This window comes from Jaculus jaculus, chromosome 4 (assembly GCF_020740685.1).
Source record: "Jaculus jaculus isolate mJacJac1 chromosome 4, mJacJac1.mat.Y.cur, whole genome shotgun sequence".
Classification (NCBI taxonomy): Eukaryota; Metazoa; Chordata; class Mammalia; order Rodentia; family Dipodidae; genus Jaculus; species Jaculus jaculus.
Genome location: NC_059105.1, coordinates 160,377,292 through 160,396,996, shown reverse-complemented (window position 1 = coordinate 160,396,996; position 19,705 = coordinate 160,377,292). Strand labels below are relative to the sequence as shown.

Here is a 19,705-nt window from a genome sequence, read left to right as displayed (position 1 = left end):
TTTCTCAAATAGGGTATGCATTCATTTGTTTTTATTATTATGGTTTTGTAGTATAACTTTAAATCAGATATGGTATTTACAGCATTATTCCTTTTGCTGAGGACATTTTTGGCTATCTGAGGCCTTTTGTGCTTCCATATGAATTTTAAGATTTTTTTTCTATTTCTGTGGGGTACTTTTGTATTGGAATTGCATTGTATTTGTGTATTTGGTAGGATGGCCATTTTCACTATATTAATTCTTCCAACCTATGAGCATGGAAGATCTGTCCATCTTCTGGTATCTTTCTCAGTTCCTTTCTTCAATGTTTAACATTTTCATTTTAGAAGTCTTTTACTTCCTAGGGGGTTAAGGATATTTAACTATTGTGGCTATTATAATTGAGACTATTTCCCTAATTTCTTTCTCAGTATATTTGTCATTGGTATATATGAAGGCTATTGATTTTTGTTTAATTTCATATCCTGCCACTTTGCTGAAAGTTTTTATCAACTGTAGGGGTTTTTTGGTGGAGTCTTAAGATTCTCTTAAATACAGAATTTTATCATCTGAAAATTAGGATAGTTTGACCTCTGTCCAATTTGTATCCCTGTTATTTTTTCCCTTTTGTCCTATCATTGTAGTAAAGACTTCAAGTACTATGCTAAATACCAAAGGGGTGGAAATGTTTCAAGTTTTTCCCCCTCTACTTCTTTGATGTTGTTGTATATATGATATGAGCCCTCCCTCCCTCCTAATATATCTCATGTCTTTATCATGAAGAGGTTTTTTTTTTTTTTTTTTTTTTGGTTTTTCGAGGTAGAGTCTCACTCTGGTCCAGGCTGATCTGGAATTAACTATGTCATCTCAGGGTGGTCTTGAACTCATGGCAATCCTCCTACCTCTGCCTCCCGAGTGCTGGGATTAAAGGCATGCGCCACCACGCCCGGCTTGAAGAGTTGTTTTTTTAAAGGCCTTTTCTGCCTATATTGAGATAATCATGTGATGATTTGTACTTATGTCAAATTATTTATTTTTAAATAAAGTTTTAAAAAGATATTTTATTTATTTATTTATTTGAGAGAGAGAAAAAGACAGAGAGAGAGGGAAGGAGAGAATGGGTGTGCCAGGGCCTCCAGCCACTGCAAACGAACTCCAGATGCATGTGCCCCCTTGTGCACCTGGCTTACGTGGGTCCTGAGGAATCAAACTGGGATCCTTTGGCTTTGCAGGCAAATGCCTTAACCACCGAGCTGTCTCTCCAGCCCCTTTATGTCTATGTATATGAGTATTACATTTATTGATTTTCGTATGTTGAATTAATCCTGCATCCCTGGGAATACTTGAGCAAGGTGCATAATATTTTTAATGTGTTCTTGAATTTTATTTGCAAGAGTTTTATGGAGAATTTCTGCATCTAAGTCACCAGAGGTATTGGTATATATTTTTCTTTTTTTGTTGTGGCTCTGTCTGATTTCACTGTTACTATGATGTTAGCTTCACAGCAGGTTTGAAATCTCAGCCAGCGTGTGTGTGTGTGTGTGTGTGTGTGTGTGTGTGTGTGTGTGTGTTACTAGGGATTGAACCATGGCCTCACACATGGTAGGAAAGTGCTATACCACTGAACTATGTTCCCAGCCAGCTTTCTTAGTCTTCATTTTAACATACGGTCTCAGTAAGTTGTTCAGGCTGGCCTTAAACTCATTCTGTAAACCAGGTAGCTTTTAACTTGGAATCTTGCCTCAATCCCCTGAGTAGCTGCAAATACAGGCTTATACCACTACATCTGGTTGGATTTCAGCCTTTTCCCCTATCTCTTTCTTTCTTTTTTTAACCACACTGGTTCATTTTAAGGTAGTTAATGTAAGTAGTTGAAAAGCTACTGAAGGGGCTGGAAAGATGGCTTAGCGGTTAAGCGCTTGCCTGTGAAGCCTAAGGACCCCGGTTCAAGGCTCGGTTCCCCAGGTCCCACGTTAGCCAGATGCACAAGGGGGCGCACGCATCTGGAGTTCGTTTGCAGAGGCTGGAAGCCCTGGCGTGCCCATTCTCTCTCTCTCCCTCTATCTGTCTTTCTCTCTGTGTCTGTCACTCTCAAATAAATAAATAAATAATTAAAAAAAAAAAAGCTACTGAAGTATTAACATAGATTGAGAAACACAGTGTCAGAAGAACTCAAAGCCCACCCCAAGTAAATTGTTGTGACAAATTTCAAGTAATGGTATTTTTTAAAAAATAGGGCTCAATTCCACCAGTCACTGTCTTCAAAGGTTCCAAGAGACCTTACTTAAAAGAATGCATTCTAATTATCAACCATGATACTGGAGAGTGTCGACTAGAAAAACTCAGCAGCAACATCACTGTGAAAAAGACAAGGTAGGTGGTGCAACAAAATAAGCTATCAATACACAAACTTCTAGAGGATTGTAAGGAAAGAGTTAATGAATTAAGTTAGAATATTGTGTAAAGGTTTTCTTGTATGTATTAACTGAATTTTAATCTTTTTTTTTCTAAGTTTAAATTTTGTTGTAATTCTCGGTTAAAATTACACTGCCTTGTGATATATAGAGCATGTTTTGCTTTTGCCTGCTTTCTACATGTGTAAGTATACCATTTTTTTTTTTGTATTTTATACTTATTTATTTGAGAGAGATGGCGGTGGGCAGGAAGAATAGGCATGCCAGGGCTTTCGGCCACTGCAAACAAACTCTAGATGGCATGTGCCACCTTGTGCATCTGGCTTACAGGGATCCTGGGGACTTGAACTTGGGTCCTTTGGCTTTGCAGACAAGTATCTAAACTCTCTCTCCAGCATATAAGTATACCTATTATCCTACTGTAGGTATTTTTATATAATTGGTCTGAAAGGAACCCATTATACACTCTCCAGAGTAGCTTTGTCTTTATTAGCAAAAATTTGTTGAGCATGCAGATTATATATATATATATATATATATATATATATGGAAGGCACTAGAAGAAGGAAGTTTTCCTATACAAGCATTAACTTCAAAACTTCTGCATGGTCCCCCTCACCCCCACAAGGTATGGTCTCATTCTAGCCCAGGCTGACCTGAAACTCACTCTGTAGTCCCAGCCTGACCTTGAACCCTAAGCAATTCTCTGTCTTTGTCTACTGAGTGCTGAGATTAAAGGCATACACCACCACACCTGGCTTTTTCTTTTGGTTGACTTCTGCATTTTAATCATATTAACAGACCACTTAATTTAAGAAATCAACGAGGGAATATGGCCATCTTAAGCCGTTTCTAAAAATACATGGTGTATTATTTAATCATGTAATATAACAGCACTTATCTAAAAGCTATACAAATAACAGAGATAAACTTGATGTAGGTTTAAGGATTGATCATAATGAATTGGAACATTCACAGCTGACTAGGAACCTTGTTTGTAATATTCTATGAGGAAAAAAATGAAGATCATCAGAACTACCTTGAGTGTTTGTTAAAAACAGAAGTGCCACTAAGGGAGAATAGGGGGCATATAAGAGAGGGGATAAAGGGGGAATAAGGGGTGGTAAATAGTATCAAAGTATATTATTTTTTTTTAATTATTTATTTATTTATTTGAGAGTGACAGACACAGAGAGAAAGACAGATAGAGGGAGAGAGAGAGAATGGGCGCGCCAGGGCTTCCAGCCTCTGCAAACGAACTCCAGACGCGTGCGCCCCCTTGTGCATCCGGCTAACGTGGGACCTGGGGAACCGAGCCTCGAACCGGGGTCCTTAGGCTTCACAGGCTTAACCGTTAAGCCATCTCTCCAGCCCTCAAAGTATATTATATGCATGTATGAAAATGTCATAATGAGGTTGATATATTTTGCACAATTAATATACAGTAACAAAAATATGTTAAAAATATCTCAAGTTCCCAAAGTCAGCCTCAGCTCAGAATTTGCTAATATCTACCCCCCCCCCCCCAGTGACCCTGATTCTCACCACTAGAAATGGTTGGGAGACACTTTAAGCCTTTCAGAAAGGATGTGAGATATAAACCAGGTTTGAAGGCAGGGATATATCTGACTGTTTCAGGGCCAGTGAATGAGACCTGTTAGAAAGGTGCAGAGATTCGTCTCTGTGCCTGTGTACAAGTATTGGAAAGTGAGGGATGATGTTGAGTGTGGGCTTGAGGTTAGTGCCTTGAATATTAACTAAGAAATTAGAATGTTTTCTTGCCAGCAGTGGTTACATATTAATGTCTTTAAAACCAGTCATTGGCATGTTTACAGTTCTATTCTGAAACATTAATCCGGCAAAGAAACGGAGTAAACTGAATCATGTGGAAAATAAAAAAGGGGCAAGCCAAGATTTTTTTTTTTCTATGATTTTTGACAGTGGGAATGAATGAGAGAAAGTGAAGTGTTAAAATATTTTGGGAGGGAAAAACTGGAAGAATTTAATGTCAGTGAATGGGAGAGGCAGAGATCAAGTATAAGTTTGTTATGTACTTTTCTTAAAGTTGCTGAAAAAACCTATGGATCTTATTTATTTGCACATTTGTCTCGAGATTATGAATGGAAAATGGAAGTCATCTTGCTTTAATAGAAGTGTAGGGCTGGGAGATGGTTCAGCAGTTAAAGGCACTTGCGTGCAAAGTCTCCTGGCTTGTTTCCCATTCCCCAGCATCCACATAAAGGCAGATGCACATGGGCCGGCCTCTTTACTCTTTCTCTCCCTCTTTCCTCACAAATAAATGAGCTAAAAATACTTCTAAAATAGAGATATAACTTTACACTTACATTTTCCTTTTACTTTAGTCATCTGTGAATGTATTATCTGTTCAATTTGAGCAGTGGTATTTTTTATTTTGTTTATTTGGTTTTTTTTTTTTTTGAAGCAGGGCCCAGGCTGACCTGGAATTAACTATGTAGTCTCAGGGTAGCCTCGAACTCACGGTGATCCTCCTACCTCTGCCTCCCGAGTGCTGGGATTAAAGGCGTGCGCCACCACGCCCGGTGAGCAGTGGGATTTCTGATTGCTGTTGTTCACATTTGTTTCCATCAGTGGACCCGTGTTTATTTATGCCTCGCTCATAGAAGAGCTCGATAAATGCTTGTTAAATAAATTAAATTAGAATTTTAATCCTTAAATGTCATTTAAAAGATACCTTTTGAGGTTTTTTTATTAATTCTATTTTTTGCATGTGTGATATGCATGTTCATGTGTGTGCATATGTGTATGCATGTTTGTGTCTATGTGTATGTGCATGGGGGCCAGAGGACAACATTGTTATCCTCAAGTGCACTGTACCCATTTTTTTTTTATTTTTTATTTTTCAGGGTAGGGTCTCACTCTAGCCCAGACTGACCTGGAATTCACTATGTAATCTCAGGGTGACCTCGAACTCATGGCAATCCTCCTACCTCTGCCTCCCGAAGTGCTGGGATTAAAGGTGTGCCCCACCACACCCGTCTCTACCTTCTTTTTGAGACAGTGTTTCTCATTGGCCAGACTGGTTGGCCAGTGACCTCCAAGGATTTGCCTGTCTCTACCTCCCCAGCAGTGGGATCACCGACACTTGCCACCATGCTCAGCATTTATGTGGTCACTACAGATCAAACTCAGGTCCTCATGCTTTCAAATCAATGAGCTATCTTGCCCCAACCCCATTTGATAGATTTTTTTAAGGGAAAGAAGTGGTCAAGTTGCTATCTTAACTATTTTGATAGTTATTATTCTTTTTAAAAAAATATTTGATTATTTATTTATTTGACAGACAAAGAAGGGGTAGAGAATGGGCATGCCAGGGCCCCCAGCCACTGCAAATGAACTCCAGATGCATGCACCCCCTTGTGCATCTGGCTAACGTGGGTCCTGGGGAATCGAACCTGGGTCCTTCGGCTTTGCAAGCAAACGCCTTAACCACTAAGCCATCCCTCCAGCCCAGATAGTTGTTATTCTTAATTGCAGGGTTGAAGGAGGAAATAAAATTCAGTATCGTCTAGAACAGCAGCAACATCAACTGCAGAACTCAGCTCGGATTTCTAATCCTGTAAACCATTCTTTATTAGAAGACACAGTGTCACCAGCATCTCCAATGGATGATATTGAAAGAGGTAAAATCTAAACTATAAATCATCACTTTATAAAAGATAAGCAATATAAAGTAAAGCTTTCATTGTAATTAACAGTGGGACTATAATCATAGGTTTCTAAATGAAATCATAATATGATTTATGCTTATGTGCTTTTCTGGAGCAAGGGTATGTATAGCCCATAATTTAGGGTATTACGTTAGTAAGATCCATGTAAGAGAATTTCTGTCTTTATACTATCATCCAAGGCAGAAAGTGGTTGTCTAGGACGTGTAACTATGGAGTTCTCTTCTTTTGGGCAGCTGTGATGTCATAATATCTTCAGTCAAAGTTCGTTGTCTGTAGTCAGGCTTTAGATGTCTAAGATGCCACCAAACAAAAGAAGAAATGAGGAGAAGTAGTAATCAGAAGCAGCAATCAGGTTGTCCACCTAGGAAGATGTAGCCTTTTAAACAGGAGAAGACTTCAATCTCGCTCTGTCTAGGCACAGTCAGGTTGCTGATGTTACAGTCTGTGACAACAGCAAGATCTCAGTAACCAAAGTATATTTACTTCTGTACTTTGCCCTCATAATTTGCATGTGGCTCTTCTTTTTTTTTGGGGGGGGGGTTTGAGGTATAGTCTCGCTCTAGCCCAGGCTGACCTGGAATTCACCGTGTAGTCCCAGGCTGGCATCAGACTCACAAGGATCCTCCTACCTCTGCCTCCTGAGCGCTGCAATGCATGGCTGCCACCTAGCTTTAGGCGTAGCCCCCTAATTCTATTTCCCTACTTTCTGGCCCAGCAGAGTACTTACCAGTAACGGACTAATCATGCCTATGCAAGCCCTTGTTGTTATAAGGGATTTTTGAATCTTATTTTCTTGTACGTAATGACTGCTTCCAAAATAGATTTGAATAGTGATGTCATCTTAGACATGTATGTAATAAAATAAAAGAGCAGAAAATTATGAGCTTGAAAAGGAAATGGAAGTAAATTTGCTCATCATTACAATTTTAGTTCCCTGCTTACTGACCATCAAGACATAAGTAGCATATTTTATAGGACACGAGACAGATTCCATAGAATAAGACTGTTCCTTGCTACTGAATCCTAAAAGCAAGTCATGTGGAACCTGTTCTGGAAAGTAATAAACGACATAGTATCCTCAACAGTGATTTTATGGTGCAATAGAAGATTCTTCATGTGGCAGATATTAGTTAAGGCATTGGATTGAAGCATCACTCAGAGAAAAAGAGTTGTAGCAAATCAGCACCAATCAAACATAAAGTTCTCTTGTTCTCTGTATGGCAATGGACCATTATTTACCTTAAGGTATTTATAGAGCAGGTTCCTTAGACTTTATTCTATGACATATTTTCTTGATCCTGACTACTTTATGATGGTAGAATCATCTTTTCTAAAAGTAGTATTGAAATTTTTATACATTCCCTTTTATATTCACATCTTTGAGTTACCTGGATTTTTTTTTTTTTTTGAGGTAGGGTCTCACTCTAGCCCAGGCTGACCTGGGATTCACTATGTAGTCTCGAGGTGGCCTCGAACTCACAGTGATCCTCCTACCTCTGTCTCCCGAGTGCTGGGATTAAAGGTGTGCGCCACCACGCCTGGTTGAGTTACCTGGAATTTGAGTTTAAGAAATGGCCCGAGGTTTGCCTTCACCACCCAGAGACACCATGGAGCTGGGCATTTCAGCAGAGGGAATGAGGCTACAGTGAGAACTTGCAGTCTTCTGTGTTTGAGTTGAGAATCCCCTTCCCTGTCAGGGACTGCATGGTTAGAAGGCATCTATGTGCATGTGGCACCCCCCTATGACAGACAGCCTTGGAAACTTATTAATTTCCTCTCAACTTCCCAGGCATCTTCCCTGATACTGGGTTCCTCTCACCCACTGAAAGACATCTTGAGACTGGCAGAGACAAGGGGTATTTATACTCCACCCATCATCAGGACTTTTCACTCCCCTCACAAAGAGGGCCAGCTACACACACACACACACACACACACACACACACACACACGACCCAATCCAGGAAGTATTCTTTTTTTAAAAAATTTTTTAATCTATTTTTTGAGAGAAAGTAGGAGAGAGAGAGAGAGAGAGAGAGAGAGAGAGAGGAAGGAGTGGGAGGGAGGGAGAGGGAGGGAGAGAACGGGCATGCCAGGGCCTCCAGCCACTGCAAACAAACTCCAGACGCATGCACCACCTTGTGCATCTGGTTCATGTGGGTCCTGGGGAATCGAACCTAGATCCTTTGGCTTTGTAGGCAAGCGCCTTAATGGCTAAGCCATCTCCCCAGTTCCCAGGGCCATATGGAATCTTCCCTTGCTCACCAGTTGGAGGCACCAGGTTTCCATGCCTGGTAAGGTTTCTTTCTCAAGTTCACTAACAGGGACCAGTGAGAACCAAAACTGTACTGCAAAAGCTCTGAAAATTAGAGTGTCATTTGAACCACAGCTCCAAAAAGCTTGCAAGGATCTGCATGCTAAGCCTGAACACCATTACTGCCAGCTAAACTAAAAGATTCCGATAGATATTCCCTAGAACAAATGGCAAAATATCTAGGATTTCAGAGGAAATTACTTGCTAATCTGTAAGTCAAGGAAATCATAACTTGAGAAAATCATAACTTGAGTTACATGCTAGAATTATCTAGCAATTACCTTAAAATAACTATCACAAAAATGATTCAAGTACAAATTCTCTTTCAAGAGAACTTCAAGTGAAAATTGCACACTAAGCAAACAGTAGTCTTAAACAACAATCAAATGGAAATTACAGAATTGACAAATATAGTACCAAAAAAAAAAAAACCCACCTCACTGGATGCGCTCAAGTACTAGAATTAAATAGATTGTTAGAAATCATTTACATTGAAAACAGAAATTATACTGAAACAAAAAGAAGGATCTAAGGAAGAATCACAATGGATTCACCATTTGTGGTACTGAAATCTCAGAGGACAGGGAAAGGAAGACTGAAAATAGAATTGAAGCATAATGCTTGAAAACTACCCAAGTTTGATTAAAAAAAAAAGAGAGGTAACTGTAGATTCAAGAAGCTGAGCAAGTCCAAATAGAATAAAACTAAAGAAATCCATGACAAGATGCATCATAACTAAACTTCTGAAAATTAAGGACAGTTTTAAAAGTTCTGAAAGGAGAATAGAAATGATACACCGCTGTAGAAAAATCATACATAATAGCACGTTTCTCAACAGAAAGTCAGGAGATTAGGAGGAAGTGGCAAAGTACTTTTCAAGTGCTAAATAATGTCAGTCATGAATTCTGTATCTGCCAAAATTACTTTCTAGTAAGAAGGGGGAATTAGCTTTCTTAGAAGGAAAATTAAATGTGTTGCTAGAAGACTCCGCTTAAATGTTGGCTGCAAGAAACCAATGCACTTATATAGGAATTGAAGGACTCTAGAGCATCAGGTAGGGACAGAAAGATAAAGTACAACAGATTATGGGTCTCCTCAAGCCTGATCTAAATCGTTTGTGACAAAAATGACATCGCACAAGTTTTAAGTGTCTGAGTTGCGATTCCCAGAACCCAAGGAAAAGCCAGACACTGTGGCCAGCATTTGTAATCCCAGAACACCTACGGCAAGAAGCAGGGTGGGGTCAGGAGACTATGTGGAAGCTCCTGGGCCAGCTCACGTGGCATATACAGTAGTGAGCAACAAGAGACCTCACGTTAAACAAGGAGGAAGGCAAGGACTGGCATTGGAAGTTGTCTTCTGCCCTTTACATGTGTGCCATGGCATGCACACACCCACACTCAGACACATGGACACACACACCTACACACACCAGAGATCCCCACAAAAGTTACTTCTTCTGTTAAGATGCTAAGATTTAAAAGTAGGTAAGAAAAGAAACCTAAATGAACTTCAGGTTTCCACATCTTGCTTGTGATGGTGAAGCATCAGCCACACATGTAAGAGTGTGGAAAACCTCAAAGCAGCCACTAAGAGGAATAGAGAAAGGTACACCTTCTAAAACACCATAAATGAAGTAAGATGGAATTCTAAAAAGGTTCAGGTACCCCACAGAAATGAAATAAAAGAGAGAAGTGGTGTACAGGGGAAATAAACAGAATGACACACATAAGCTTTAGCATAGTAACAGTTACTTAAAATGTAAGCGATAGGGCTGGAGAGATGGCTTAGTGGTTCAGCGCTTGCCTATGAAGCCTAAGGACCCCGGTTCGAGGCTCGATTCCCCAGGACCCACGTTAGCCAGATGCACAAGGGGGCGCACGCGTCTGGAGTTCGTTTGCAGTGGCTGGAAGCCCTGGCGTGCCCATTCTCTCTCTCTCTCTCCCCCCCCCCACCTCTGCCTCTTTCTCTGTCTGTCACTCTCAAATAAATAAAGAAAAAAATTTAAAAAAATTAAAAAAATGTAAGCAATATACATAAGTTTATTGGGAAAGTGTGTGCAAAAACACATCTATATGTTTTGTGGTAAGAAACTAATAAAATAGCTAGGAAGTAAAAGAATGGAGAAACACACCATGTAAACATTAATTTTAAAACATATATAGCTGTATTAATATCAGATAGTAGTAGATGTAAGAACAAAAAAAATTACTCCAAGGAGGTACACTAATGATAATTTTAAGGATTAGTCTACCAGGAAGACAAACCTGAGAACAATAAAGTCAGTGAAACAAGAAGTTTATCAAAAAGTAAATACTGTTCATGAATCTTTATTAGGAGGCAAAAATAAAATGGATCGAGTGTGGTGGTGCACACCTTTAATCCCGCCTGGTCTAGAGTGAGACTCTACCTTGAAAAACCAAAATAAATAAATAAATAAAATGACACAAATCACTAATATTGGGAGTGCAATATACACTTTCATAATCCTAAGAGTAATTATTTCACTATGGATTTAGTAGCCATTAAAGGAATTTAAAAAGAATATTACAACATGTTGTATATAAATTTGACAGTTTGTAAGCAGTGGATCAATTTCTTGAAAACAACAATATCAAAACTCAAACCAAGATCAAGTAGACATCTGAATGATCCTATAAATAATAAAGGAACTTTTTTTAGATATTTGAATTTTTTTTTTCAAGGTAGAGTCTCACCGTAGCCCAGGCTGACCTGGAATTCACTGTGTAGTCTCAAGGTGGCCTCGAACTCACAGTGATCCTCCTACCTCTGCCTCCTGAGTGCTGGTATTAAAGACATGTTCCACCACACCCAGCAATATTTGACACCCACACTCATTTGCAGTGGCTGGAGGCCCTGGCATGCCCATTCTCTCTCTCTCTGCCTCTTTCTTTCTCTCTCTGTCACTCTCAAATAAATAAATAAATAGAAATAAACAAAAAAAATTTAAAAACTAGAATGTCTTAAATCCCCATTAAGGGAATGGGGCAGAAACTTAAGGATTTGCTGTAGGCCAACCAGCAAAGAATGAAGTCTTCTGTATGTATCACAATGCATTGTATTGTGCAGGAATAAGGAACAATTGAAACAATTTCTGCCAAGACATACTTTTTACATTTTTACAGTTTTACTTTGTGTATTTTTTGTGTTAATATATATTTATTTACAGTGGTATAGATAAATATAGAATTAGGTTTAGACATTGCTTATGTCTTTGAAGCTTTATTTTGAGAGAGACAGAGAAGGAAAGAGGCAGAGAGAGAGAATGGGTACACCAGGATCTTCAGCCTGCTGCACATGAACTCCAGATTCGTGTGCCCCCCTGTGCACATGTGCGGTATTGCGTGCTTGCTTCACTATGAGTCTGGCTATGTGGGACCTGGAGATGTATACCTGAGTTCTCAGGCTTCGCAGGCAAGTGCCTTAACTGCTAAGCCATCTCTCCAAACTGTATGTATTTATTTATTTATTTATTTATTTTTGAGGTAAGCCCAACAGACTGGCCTTTTTTTTTTTTTTTTTTTTTCTTTGCTAGGAAACAAGAGAGAGGTACAGAGAGAATTGGCACGCCATGACCTTCAGCCACTGTCCTTGGACTCCAGACCTGTGTGCCATCTTGTGTGCATGTGCGACCTTGCACACTTGCATGATCTTGTGAAGCTAGCTTATGTGGGATCTGAAGAGTCAAATGTGGGTCCTTAGGCTTCACAGGCAAGTGCTAAGCCATCTCTCCAGCTTGTATTTTTTTTTTTTTGAGACAGGGTCTCACTACATTTACATTTTAATATACTTACTCAGCATTATTTACTTATTTATTTGTTTTTTTGAGGTAAGGTTTCACTTTAGTCCAGGCTGACCCGGAATTCACTACGTAGCTTCAGGGTGGCCTCGAACTCACGGTGATACTACCTCTGCCTTCCAAGTGCTGGGATTAAAGGGGTGAGCCACCATGCCCGGCTAACATTATTTATTTAATCCACCTAAGTGTTTCTGTTTTATTTTCAGAACTGAAGGCAGAAGCTAGTTTAATGGACCAGATGAGCAGTAGCGACAGCTCATCAGATTCCAACAGTTCCTCCTCTTCAAGTAGTGAGGACAGCTCCAGTGACTCAGAGGAGGAAGAAGACAGGTCCTCTGCTTCGGGTCCGGTGAACTGTGTCTCAGGACGTCCTCCCATGTCTGCCACACCTCAGCACAGGTCTTACGATACAGATGCTACTCACAATAGATTCCATGACCGTGGTGGCCTTCTGATGAGTACCTTACGTGAGTATATGCAGCCAGGAACAAGCAGGAAAATTTCATTTCACAGTATAGCCATGTTGATTGTGAATTAAAACTCAGAGACGAGGAAGCTTGCTACTTTTATACTATTATATTTTTCTTTTTTTTTTAAATTTTATTTATTTATTTATTTCTTTTTCTTCTGCAAGATTAAAATCTACTCACTCAGAGTTTCCCCAAGCTTACTCATAGGTCTTTTTTCTTTTTAGTCTATCCTCTTTCTTTTTCAGTCAAGACATGGGTGCATATAACTTTTGAATTTGTATATCTGATCCAGTTCTAGGTGTGTCCAGCTTCATCTCCTAGTAAAAGGCACCTGGCTGATACGCTATCAACACCAGCTCACAGTCTTTCTCAAGAAAGCTTTTTTTTAATACCCCTGACAGTCGTTCATTTATTTATTAGAGAGAGAGTATGTTGTGCATGCCAGGGCCTTCTGCCACTCCAAACACACTGCAGATGCTTGCATGTACCACATTGAGCGCCTGGCTCTCCATGGATACTGGGGAATCGAACCTGGGTCACCAGGAAAGCAAGTGCCTTTAGCCACTGATACATCTCTTCAGCCTCTTTCCTCCTTTTTATAGACCTTGAGAATATCAAATATATCTTCTTCCTATCGACTGTGACAGCTTCAAATGTGTACTTGTGTGATTTTCCCTCTTTCTTTAGAACGTAAGCACACAAAGACATGGGATCTTGGTTGTTTTTGCTTATTATTAGATAATTACACCTGGCCCAGGGCCTGATACACATTTGATTTAAAAAGTAATACTTTTTAAATAAAGGTATTCCTTTGGAGGATGGGCCTCATGTTTGTTTAAAACTCATCTCATGTGCTAGGGGGATGGCTCAGTGGTTAAAGCACTTTCTTTGCAAGCCTGGTGACTGGCGTTCAGATCTCCAGAAACCTGGTAAATCCAGGCGAAAGTAGCACATTCACCTGTAATCACAAACATGCCTGCGGCAGTGGGAGGTAGAGTCAAAATAACCTCCTTAATTTTTTCTAAAATTAAAAAAATTAATAAAAAAAAGAATCCCAGAGCTTATAGACCAACTAGCCTGGCACTTTCAGGGGCAAACAAAAAGACAGACCTCATCTCAAACAAGGTGGACCAACACTCCAAGGTTGTCCTCTGACTTCCACATGCACACTGTCCCCATATATATACACACACACACACACGCACGCACGCACGCACGCACGCACGCACGCCACACAGTCCTCACAATGTTTAGTTATTATTGAAAAAAAAAGTAGGCAGCTCAGGAAAAAACAGACTAGCCTAGTAATAGAGCTAAAGAAGGGACAAACCAAGGCTGAGTAGCAGAGAGTTAGAGTGAAACTATGATTTTTAATTAGGGACCAGCAAAGATCCAGTGACTTTGTGCACTTATTACTAACTTGTGAGGTAAAACTGGAGCCTCTGATTTCTTGAATGGTCATGGGAACACGGAGAAAACTGAGATCAGTTGAATACAATGAGAAACTGAGTAAAATTTAGCAAATCTCAGAAATTACTGGATTCTGTGATAGATTGAGCATGTGAATCAGAATATCTGAACTAGCCGGGCGTAGTGGCACACGCCTTTAATCCCAGCACTTGGGAGGCAGAGATAGGAGGATCACAGTGAGTTCAAGGCCACCCTGAGACTACATAGTGAATTCCAGGTCAGCCTGGGATAGAGGGAAACCCTTCCTCAAAAAAGAAAAAAAAAAAGCAATATCTGAACCGTATATCTTTTCTTAATTTTTTTTTTTTTACAAATTAATTTGCAAATAGAGAGAGAGAGAGAGAGAAGACAGAGAGAATGGATGTGCCAGGGCCTCTAGCCACTGCAAAGAGACTCCAGATGCATGCACCACTTTGTGCATCTGGCTTTACGTGGGTTACTGGGGAATCAAACCCAGATTGTTAAGTTCTGCAGGAAAGCACCTTAACTGCTGAGCCATCTCTCCAGCCCCTCTTAAAATATTTTTATTTTATTTATTTATCAGAAAGAGAGAGAGAATGAATGTGCCAGGGCCTGTAGCCACTGCAAACCAACTCCAGACATATGCACCACCATATGTATCTGGCTTACATGGATTCTGGAGAATCAAACCCAGATAAGGCTTCACAAGCAAGCACCTTAATTGCTAAACCATCTCTCCAGCCCTGTTTCTTTATCATGCATTAGTAAAAATTTACTTAACTTCCAGGAGCTTTAGTTTCCTTGTTGCAAATAGCAGTCATATTGCCTTGTAAAACTTTGGAGGGGTTCAGGAGATTTTTGTTGTTGTTGTTACTGATTAAAAACATTCTATGGTATAGTGAATTTGTTTTCTAAAATCTCTCTTTGTGCCAAACAGAGTAGTAAAGAATAAAGTATAAGGCTGGAGAGTTGGCTTAGCAGTTAAGGTGTTTGTCTGCAAAGCTAAAGGACCCTGGTTCGATTCTCCAGGACCCACGTTAGCAAGATGCACAAGGGGGCACATGCATCTGGAGTTCATTTGCAGTGGCTAGAGGCCCTGGTGTACCCATTCTCTCTCTCTCTCTCTCTCTCTCTCTCTCTCTCGGCCTCTTTCTCTCAAATAAATAAATAAATAAACAAACAAATAAATAAATAAATAGAATAAAGTATAAAGAGCCATTTGTGGCCAGGATCAAATATAAGCACATCTGGGGCTGGCGAGATGGTTAAGGTCCTTGCTTGCAAAGCCTGTCAGCCCAGGTTCAGTTCCCCAGTACCAACATAAAGCTGGATGCACAAAGTGGTACATGCATCTGACGTTTTGCAGTGGCAAGAGAAGAGGCTCCGTTTCCATGCTTGCTTGTGCTTTCTCTCTTTCCCACTACTTTCCTCTTCCCTTCCTTCCTCCTTCTCTCTCTCTCTCCTTCCTCACCAATAAACAAAAATATTAGAAATATATCACCCTATCCAATGACAGGAACCAGAACATAAGCATAAAACAACGGGCTTGCGGGGGCTGAAACCACCGGCTCTGAGTTTAAGAGGAGGTGTTAGTAGTAAAGAGCATGGGTATCTTCAGGAAAAACAAGCCTAAAGGGACTTGATATAACTCAGCAAAGCTAATTCATGCCTTCTGTTTGCGTAGAGAACATAGGGTGGAGGGGCAGGGAAGGCAGGAAGGCTTAGTGGAGGGGAGAATTCTCTTCCGTTCAAAGGGGGCTGGGAGAAAGTGCCAGTGGACTGAGGGCTCTGTTTTGGAAACTGTGCTTTGAAAAGCGTTGGGACTGACGGGCTCCTTGAAGGGCTCTGCGGTAGCTCCGGTCTAGGAAGCAGCAATCTCCAAATTATAAGATTATAAGACCAGTTTCTGGTAATGAAACTCAAGAGGATGCCCATGCTCTTTCTTTCTCCCAAATAAAAAAATAAGGAGATAAAAAGCATAAAAATGTTTGAAGAGATATTGAAGACACACCTTTAAAGACACCAGTGAAACAAAAGTGAGCCGATATGAAGCAGATCCCATAGACTCAAGGGCTGTGGGCTTGCTCAGTCGTAGAGCGTTTGCTGAACCTGCCCAAGGCCCTGCACCTGACCCGTAGCTCTGCCGAATAAAGTGAAATGCCAATTAGAAAGACTGATCATTGAGGGGTTTTTTTTGAAATTTTGGGATGGGGAGAGGGTTAAAGGCAATTGCTTGCCGGGTTCAGTTTTCTGGTACCCACATAAAAGCAGATGTGCAAAGTGACACATGGTGTCTGGAGTTTATCTGTAGCAGCAAGCTGGACATGGATGGAGAATGGATTAGTGAAATGGAAGATAACATTCAGGAACCATCCCAGAGTATTTTAAAAAATAGAAATTAAAAAAGTTTGGAAATAAAGAAAATAGACATTCAACATTATACAATAGAAATTCCAGGAAAGAATACAAAGGATAATATGAAAACAATCTTTTGCATTTTCTTTTTTTAAAAAACTTTTTTGTTATTATTTTTATTTATTTGAGAGCGACAGAGAGAAAGAGGCAGAGAGAGAGAGAGAGAATGGGCGCGCCAGGGCCTCCAGCCACTGAAAACAAACTCCAGATGCAGGTGCCCCCTTGTGCATCTGGCTAACGTGGGTCCTGGGGAATTGAGCCTTGAACTGGGGTCCTTAGGCTTCACAGGCAAGCGCTTAACTGCTAAACCATCTCTTCAGCCCCCCCTCCCTTTTCCCCCCCTTTTTTGTCCTTGAGGCAGGGTTTCATTCTAGGCCAGGCTGACCTGGAATTCACTATGTAGTCTCAGGGTGGCCTCGAACTCATGGCGATCCTCCTACCTCTGCTGGGATTAAAGGCATGTGCCACCACACCTGGCTCTTTTGCATTTTCTAGAGTTGAAGGAAACCATGAGTCTATTCCAGCTAATAAGCTGGACAAATAAATGTATACCGTAACACGCATTAGTTACTACAGAGCTTGAACAATAACAATAACATGAGTCAAAGCTGATGTCACTTCTGACATGAGAAACTGCACAGATTCAGCTCCTCTCCTCACTTTCATGTTTCCTCCACACCAGTGTAGTGTGCTCATTGACACACAGTTAGGTTCAAATAAGTTGTCTGCTTAAAAATTTCCCATACGTTCTCATTATTTTTCAAACAAAATCTGAAGTTTTTACCATGACGTGTATGCCTTTCTGGTCTTACATTGTCCTCATTCATCCCAGTCTGGCCACAGTGGGTTCTTGCAAGCCAAAGATCACAGCCAGCAGTCTCCTGCCTTGGGGAATTTACACTTGATGTTTTCAAAAACTGTAGTCTGCACTACTCTTGATTGTTTTGTTTTTAATTTAATTTTATTATTTATTTGAGAGCGATATATAGACAGAAAGAGGTAGAGAGAGAGGATGGGGGTGTCAGGACCTCTAGCCATTGCAAACAAACTCCAGAAGCATTTGCCACCTTGTGAATCTGGCTTACATGGGTCCTGGGAATCAAACCTGGGTCCTTTGGCTTTGTAGGTAGGCACCTTAACCACTAAGCCATTTCTTAAGCCCACTCTTGTTTTTTATTTTGTTGTTTTTTTGTTTTTGTTTTTTGAGGTAGGGTTTCGCTGTAGCCCAGGCTGACCTGGAATTCACTATGTAGTCTCAGGCTGGCCTTGAACTCAAGATGATCCTCCTCTACACTCCTCCCTCCCGAGTGCTGGAATTAAAGGTGTATGCCACCACATCCAGCCTTTTTTTTTTTTTTTTAATAATGACTTTCTACATTTGGATTTTGGTTCAAATGTTTCCCCTCAATAGATCCTTCTCAGGGCTGGAGAGATGGCTCAATGGTTAAAGCACTTACTTGCAAAGCCTAAAGGCCCAGGTTCAATTCCCCAGTACCCACATAAAGCCAGATGCACAAACTGGCACATGCGTCTGGAGTTCTTTTGCAGTGCCTGGAGGCCCTGATGTTCCAATTCTCTCTCTCTCTCTTTGAAAATAAATAAACTATTTAAATCTTTATTTGTATATTTGAGAGAGAGACAGAGAAAGAAACAAAGAGAAGGAGAGAGAAAATGGGCACATCAGGGCCTCCAGCCACTGCAAAAGAACTCCAGACGCGTGCGCCCCCTTGTGCATCTGGCTTACATGGGACCTGGAGAATTGAACCTGGGTCCTTAGGCTTCACAGGCATGCGCCTTAACCACTAAGCCATCTCCATAAATAAACTTTTTAAAGTAAAAAAAAAATCTTTCCTAGCTACCATAGCTAAGATAGCACATCTCACCACTCTGTCTATACTTACATTTATTTTTTCATGGCACTTACCCGGCTCAGCATTATGTTACATAGCTGTGTGCTTGCTGTCTTTCTTCTCCACAGACATGTCAACTCAGTGATCTCAGTGATGTTATAAAAGCAACACTGAGTAGATGTACTTGGGCTGTTTTGTTTGTTCGGTGCTGGGAATGGAGCACAGGGCTCTGTGCGTGCTAGGCAAACATTCTGCCACTGAGCTACAAGCCTTGTCCAGAAATTAGACACACCTGACATGTCTCCATAAAGGTTTTGACCTTATTTTAAGTAAAAAAAAAAAAAAATTGTAATATTTTCTTCACTCTTAGAAATGATAGTTCAGTTTTCTAAAGCACTTTTTTTCTCTTTTCTTTTTTTTCTTTTTCTTTTTTTTTTTTTTTTATGGTCAAGGCTGACCTGGAATTCACTATGTTGTCTCAGGCTGACCTCGAACTCATAGTGATCCTCCTACTTCTACCTCACAAGTGCTGGGATTAAATGCGTGTGCTACCATGCCTGGCCTTTTTTCTTATTTCTTGATGTACTAAGTAAGTGGTATAAAAAGTGGAGGTCATATGTAAAGGAAAGCTAAAATAAATGTCAGGCAATACTAAAACTATGCTGATGTTTGGTGGTGTATTCTTTTTTATTAAGGCAGCATTGTTTGAGTTACCAGTTAAGTGATTGAATTATAAAATAAGCAATCTTGCTATCCATTACAAAATGCTAGATGACCAAAATACTTTTGCTGTGATATTTTGTGTAATATTTATGGTAGATAAAAGTGAACATGTGAAATATTAATACTTTATAAGTACCTAATGATTATAATTTTGTTATTTCTTTTCTTATTTTAGGAAATGATTTGCAGCTGAGTGAATCAGAAAATGACAGTGATGACTGAACAACATCTCCTTGTAATTTGCAAGGCATAGGATCATTTGTTTTGTGTTAAGAATAAAAATTCATGTGACTAAAGCCGGGCGTGGTAGCACACGCCTTTAATCCCAGCACTTGAGAGGCAGAGGTAGGAGGATCACCATGAGTTCAAGGCCACCCTGAGACTGCATAGTAAATTCCAGGTTAGTCTGGGCCAGAGTGGGACCCTACCTCAAAAAAATAAACAAAAAATTCATGCAACTAAAGAAAATATGTAACTTTTAATGATAAAAAGTAAATTTTGGCCAGGCGTGGTAGCACATGCATTTAGTCCCAGCACTTGGAAGGTAGAGGTAGGAGGGTCACCGTGAGTTCAGAGCCA

At 40.2% G+C, this 19,705-nt stretch overlaps 1 protein-coding gene across 2 annotated transcripts in view; it reads left to right on the top strand.

The window, feature by feature from the left end:
• The window catches only part of Eaf2 (ELL associated factor 2), a 39,020-nt gene extending 19,519 nt beyond the window's left edge, over nucleotides 1-19,501 (top strand). The window contains exons 3-6 of one of the 2 annotated variants that reach the window (XM_045147950.1): nucleotides 2,216-2,352; nucleotides 5,910-6,055; nucleotides 12,444-12,704; nucleotides 19,302-19,501. In XM_045147950.1, coding sequence (XP_045003885.1) covers nucleotides 2,216-2,352; nucleotides 5,910-6,055; nucleotides 12,444-12,704; nucleotides 19,302-19,348 — 591 coding nt within the window. In that variant the 3' untranslated portion in view covers nucleotides 19,349-19,501. The remainder of the gene's footprint in view (nucleotides 1-2,215; nucleotides 2,353-5,909; nucleotides 6,056-12,443; nucleotides 12,705-19,301) is intronic. The other variant, XM_045147951.1, reaches the window with a different exon arrangement.
• Nucleotides 19,502-19,705: the final 204 nt, after the last annotated feature.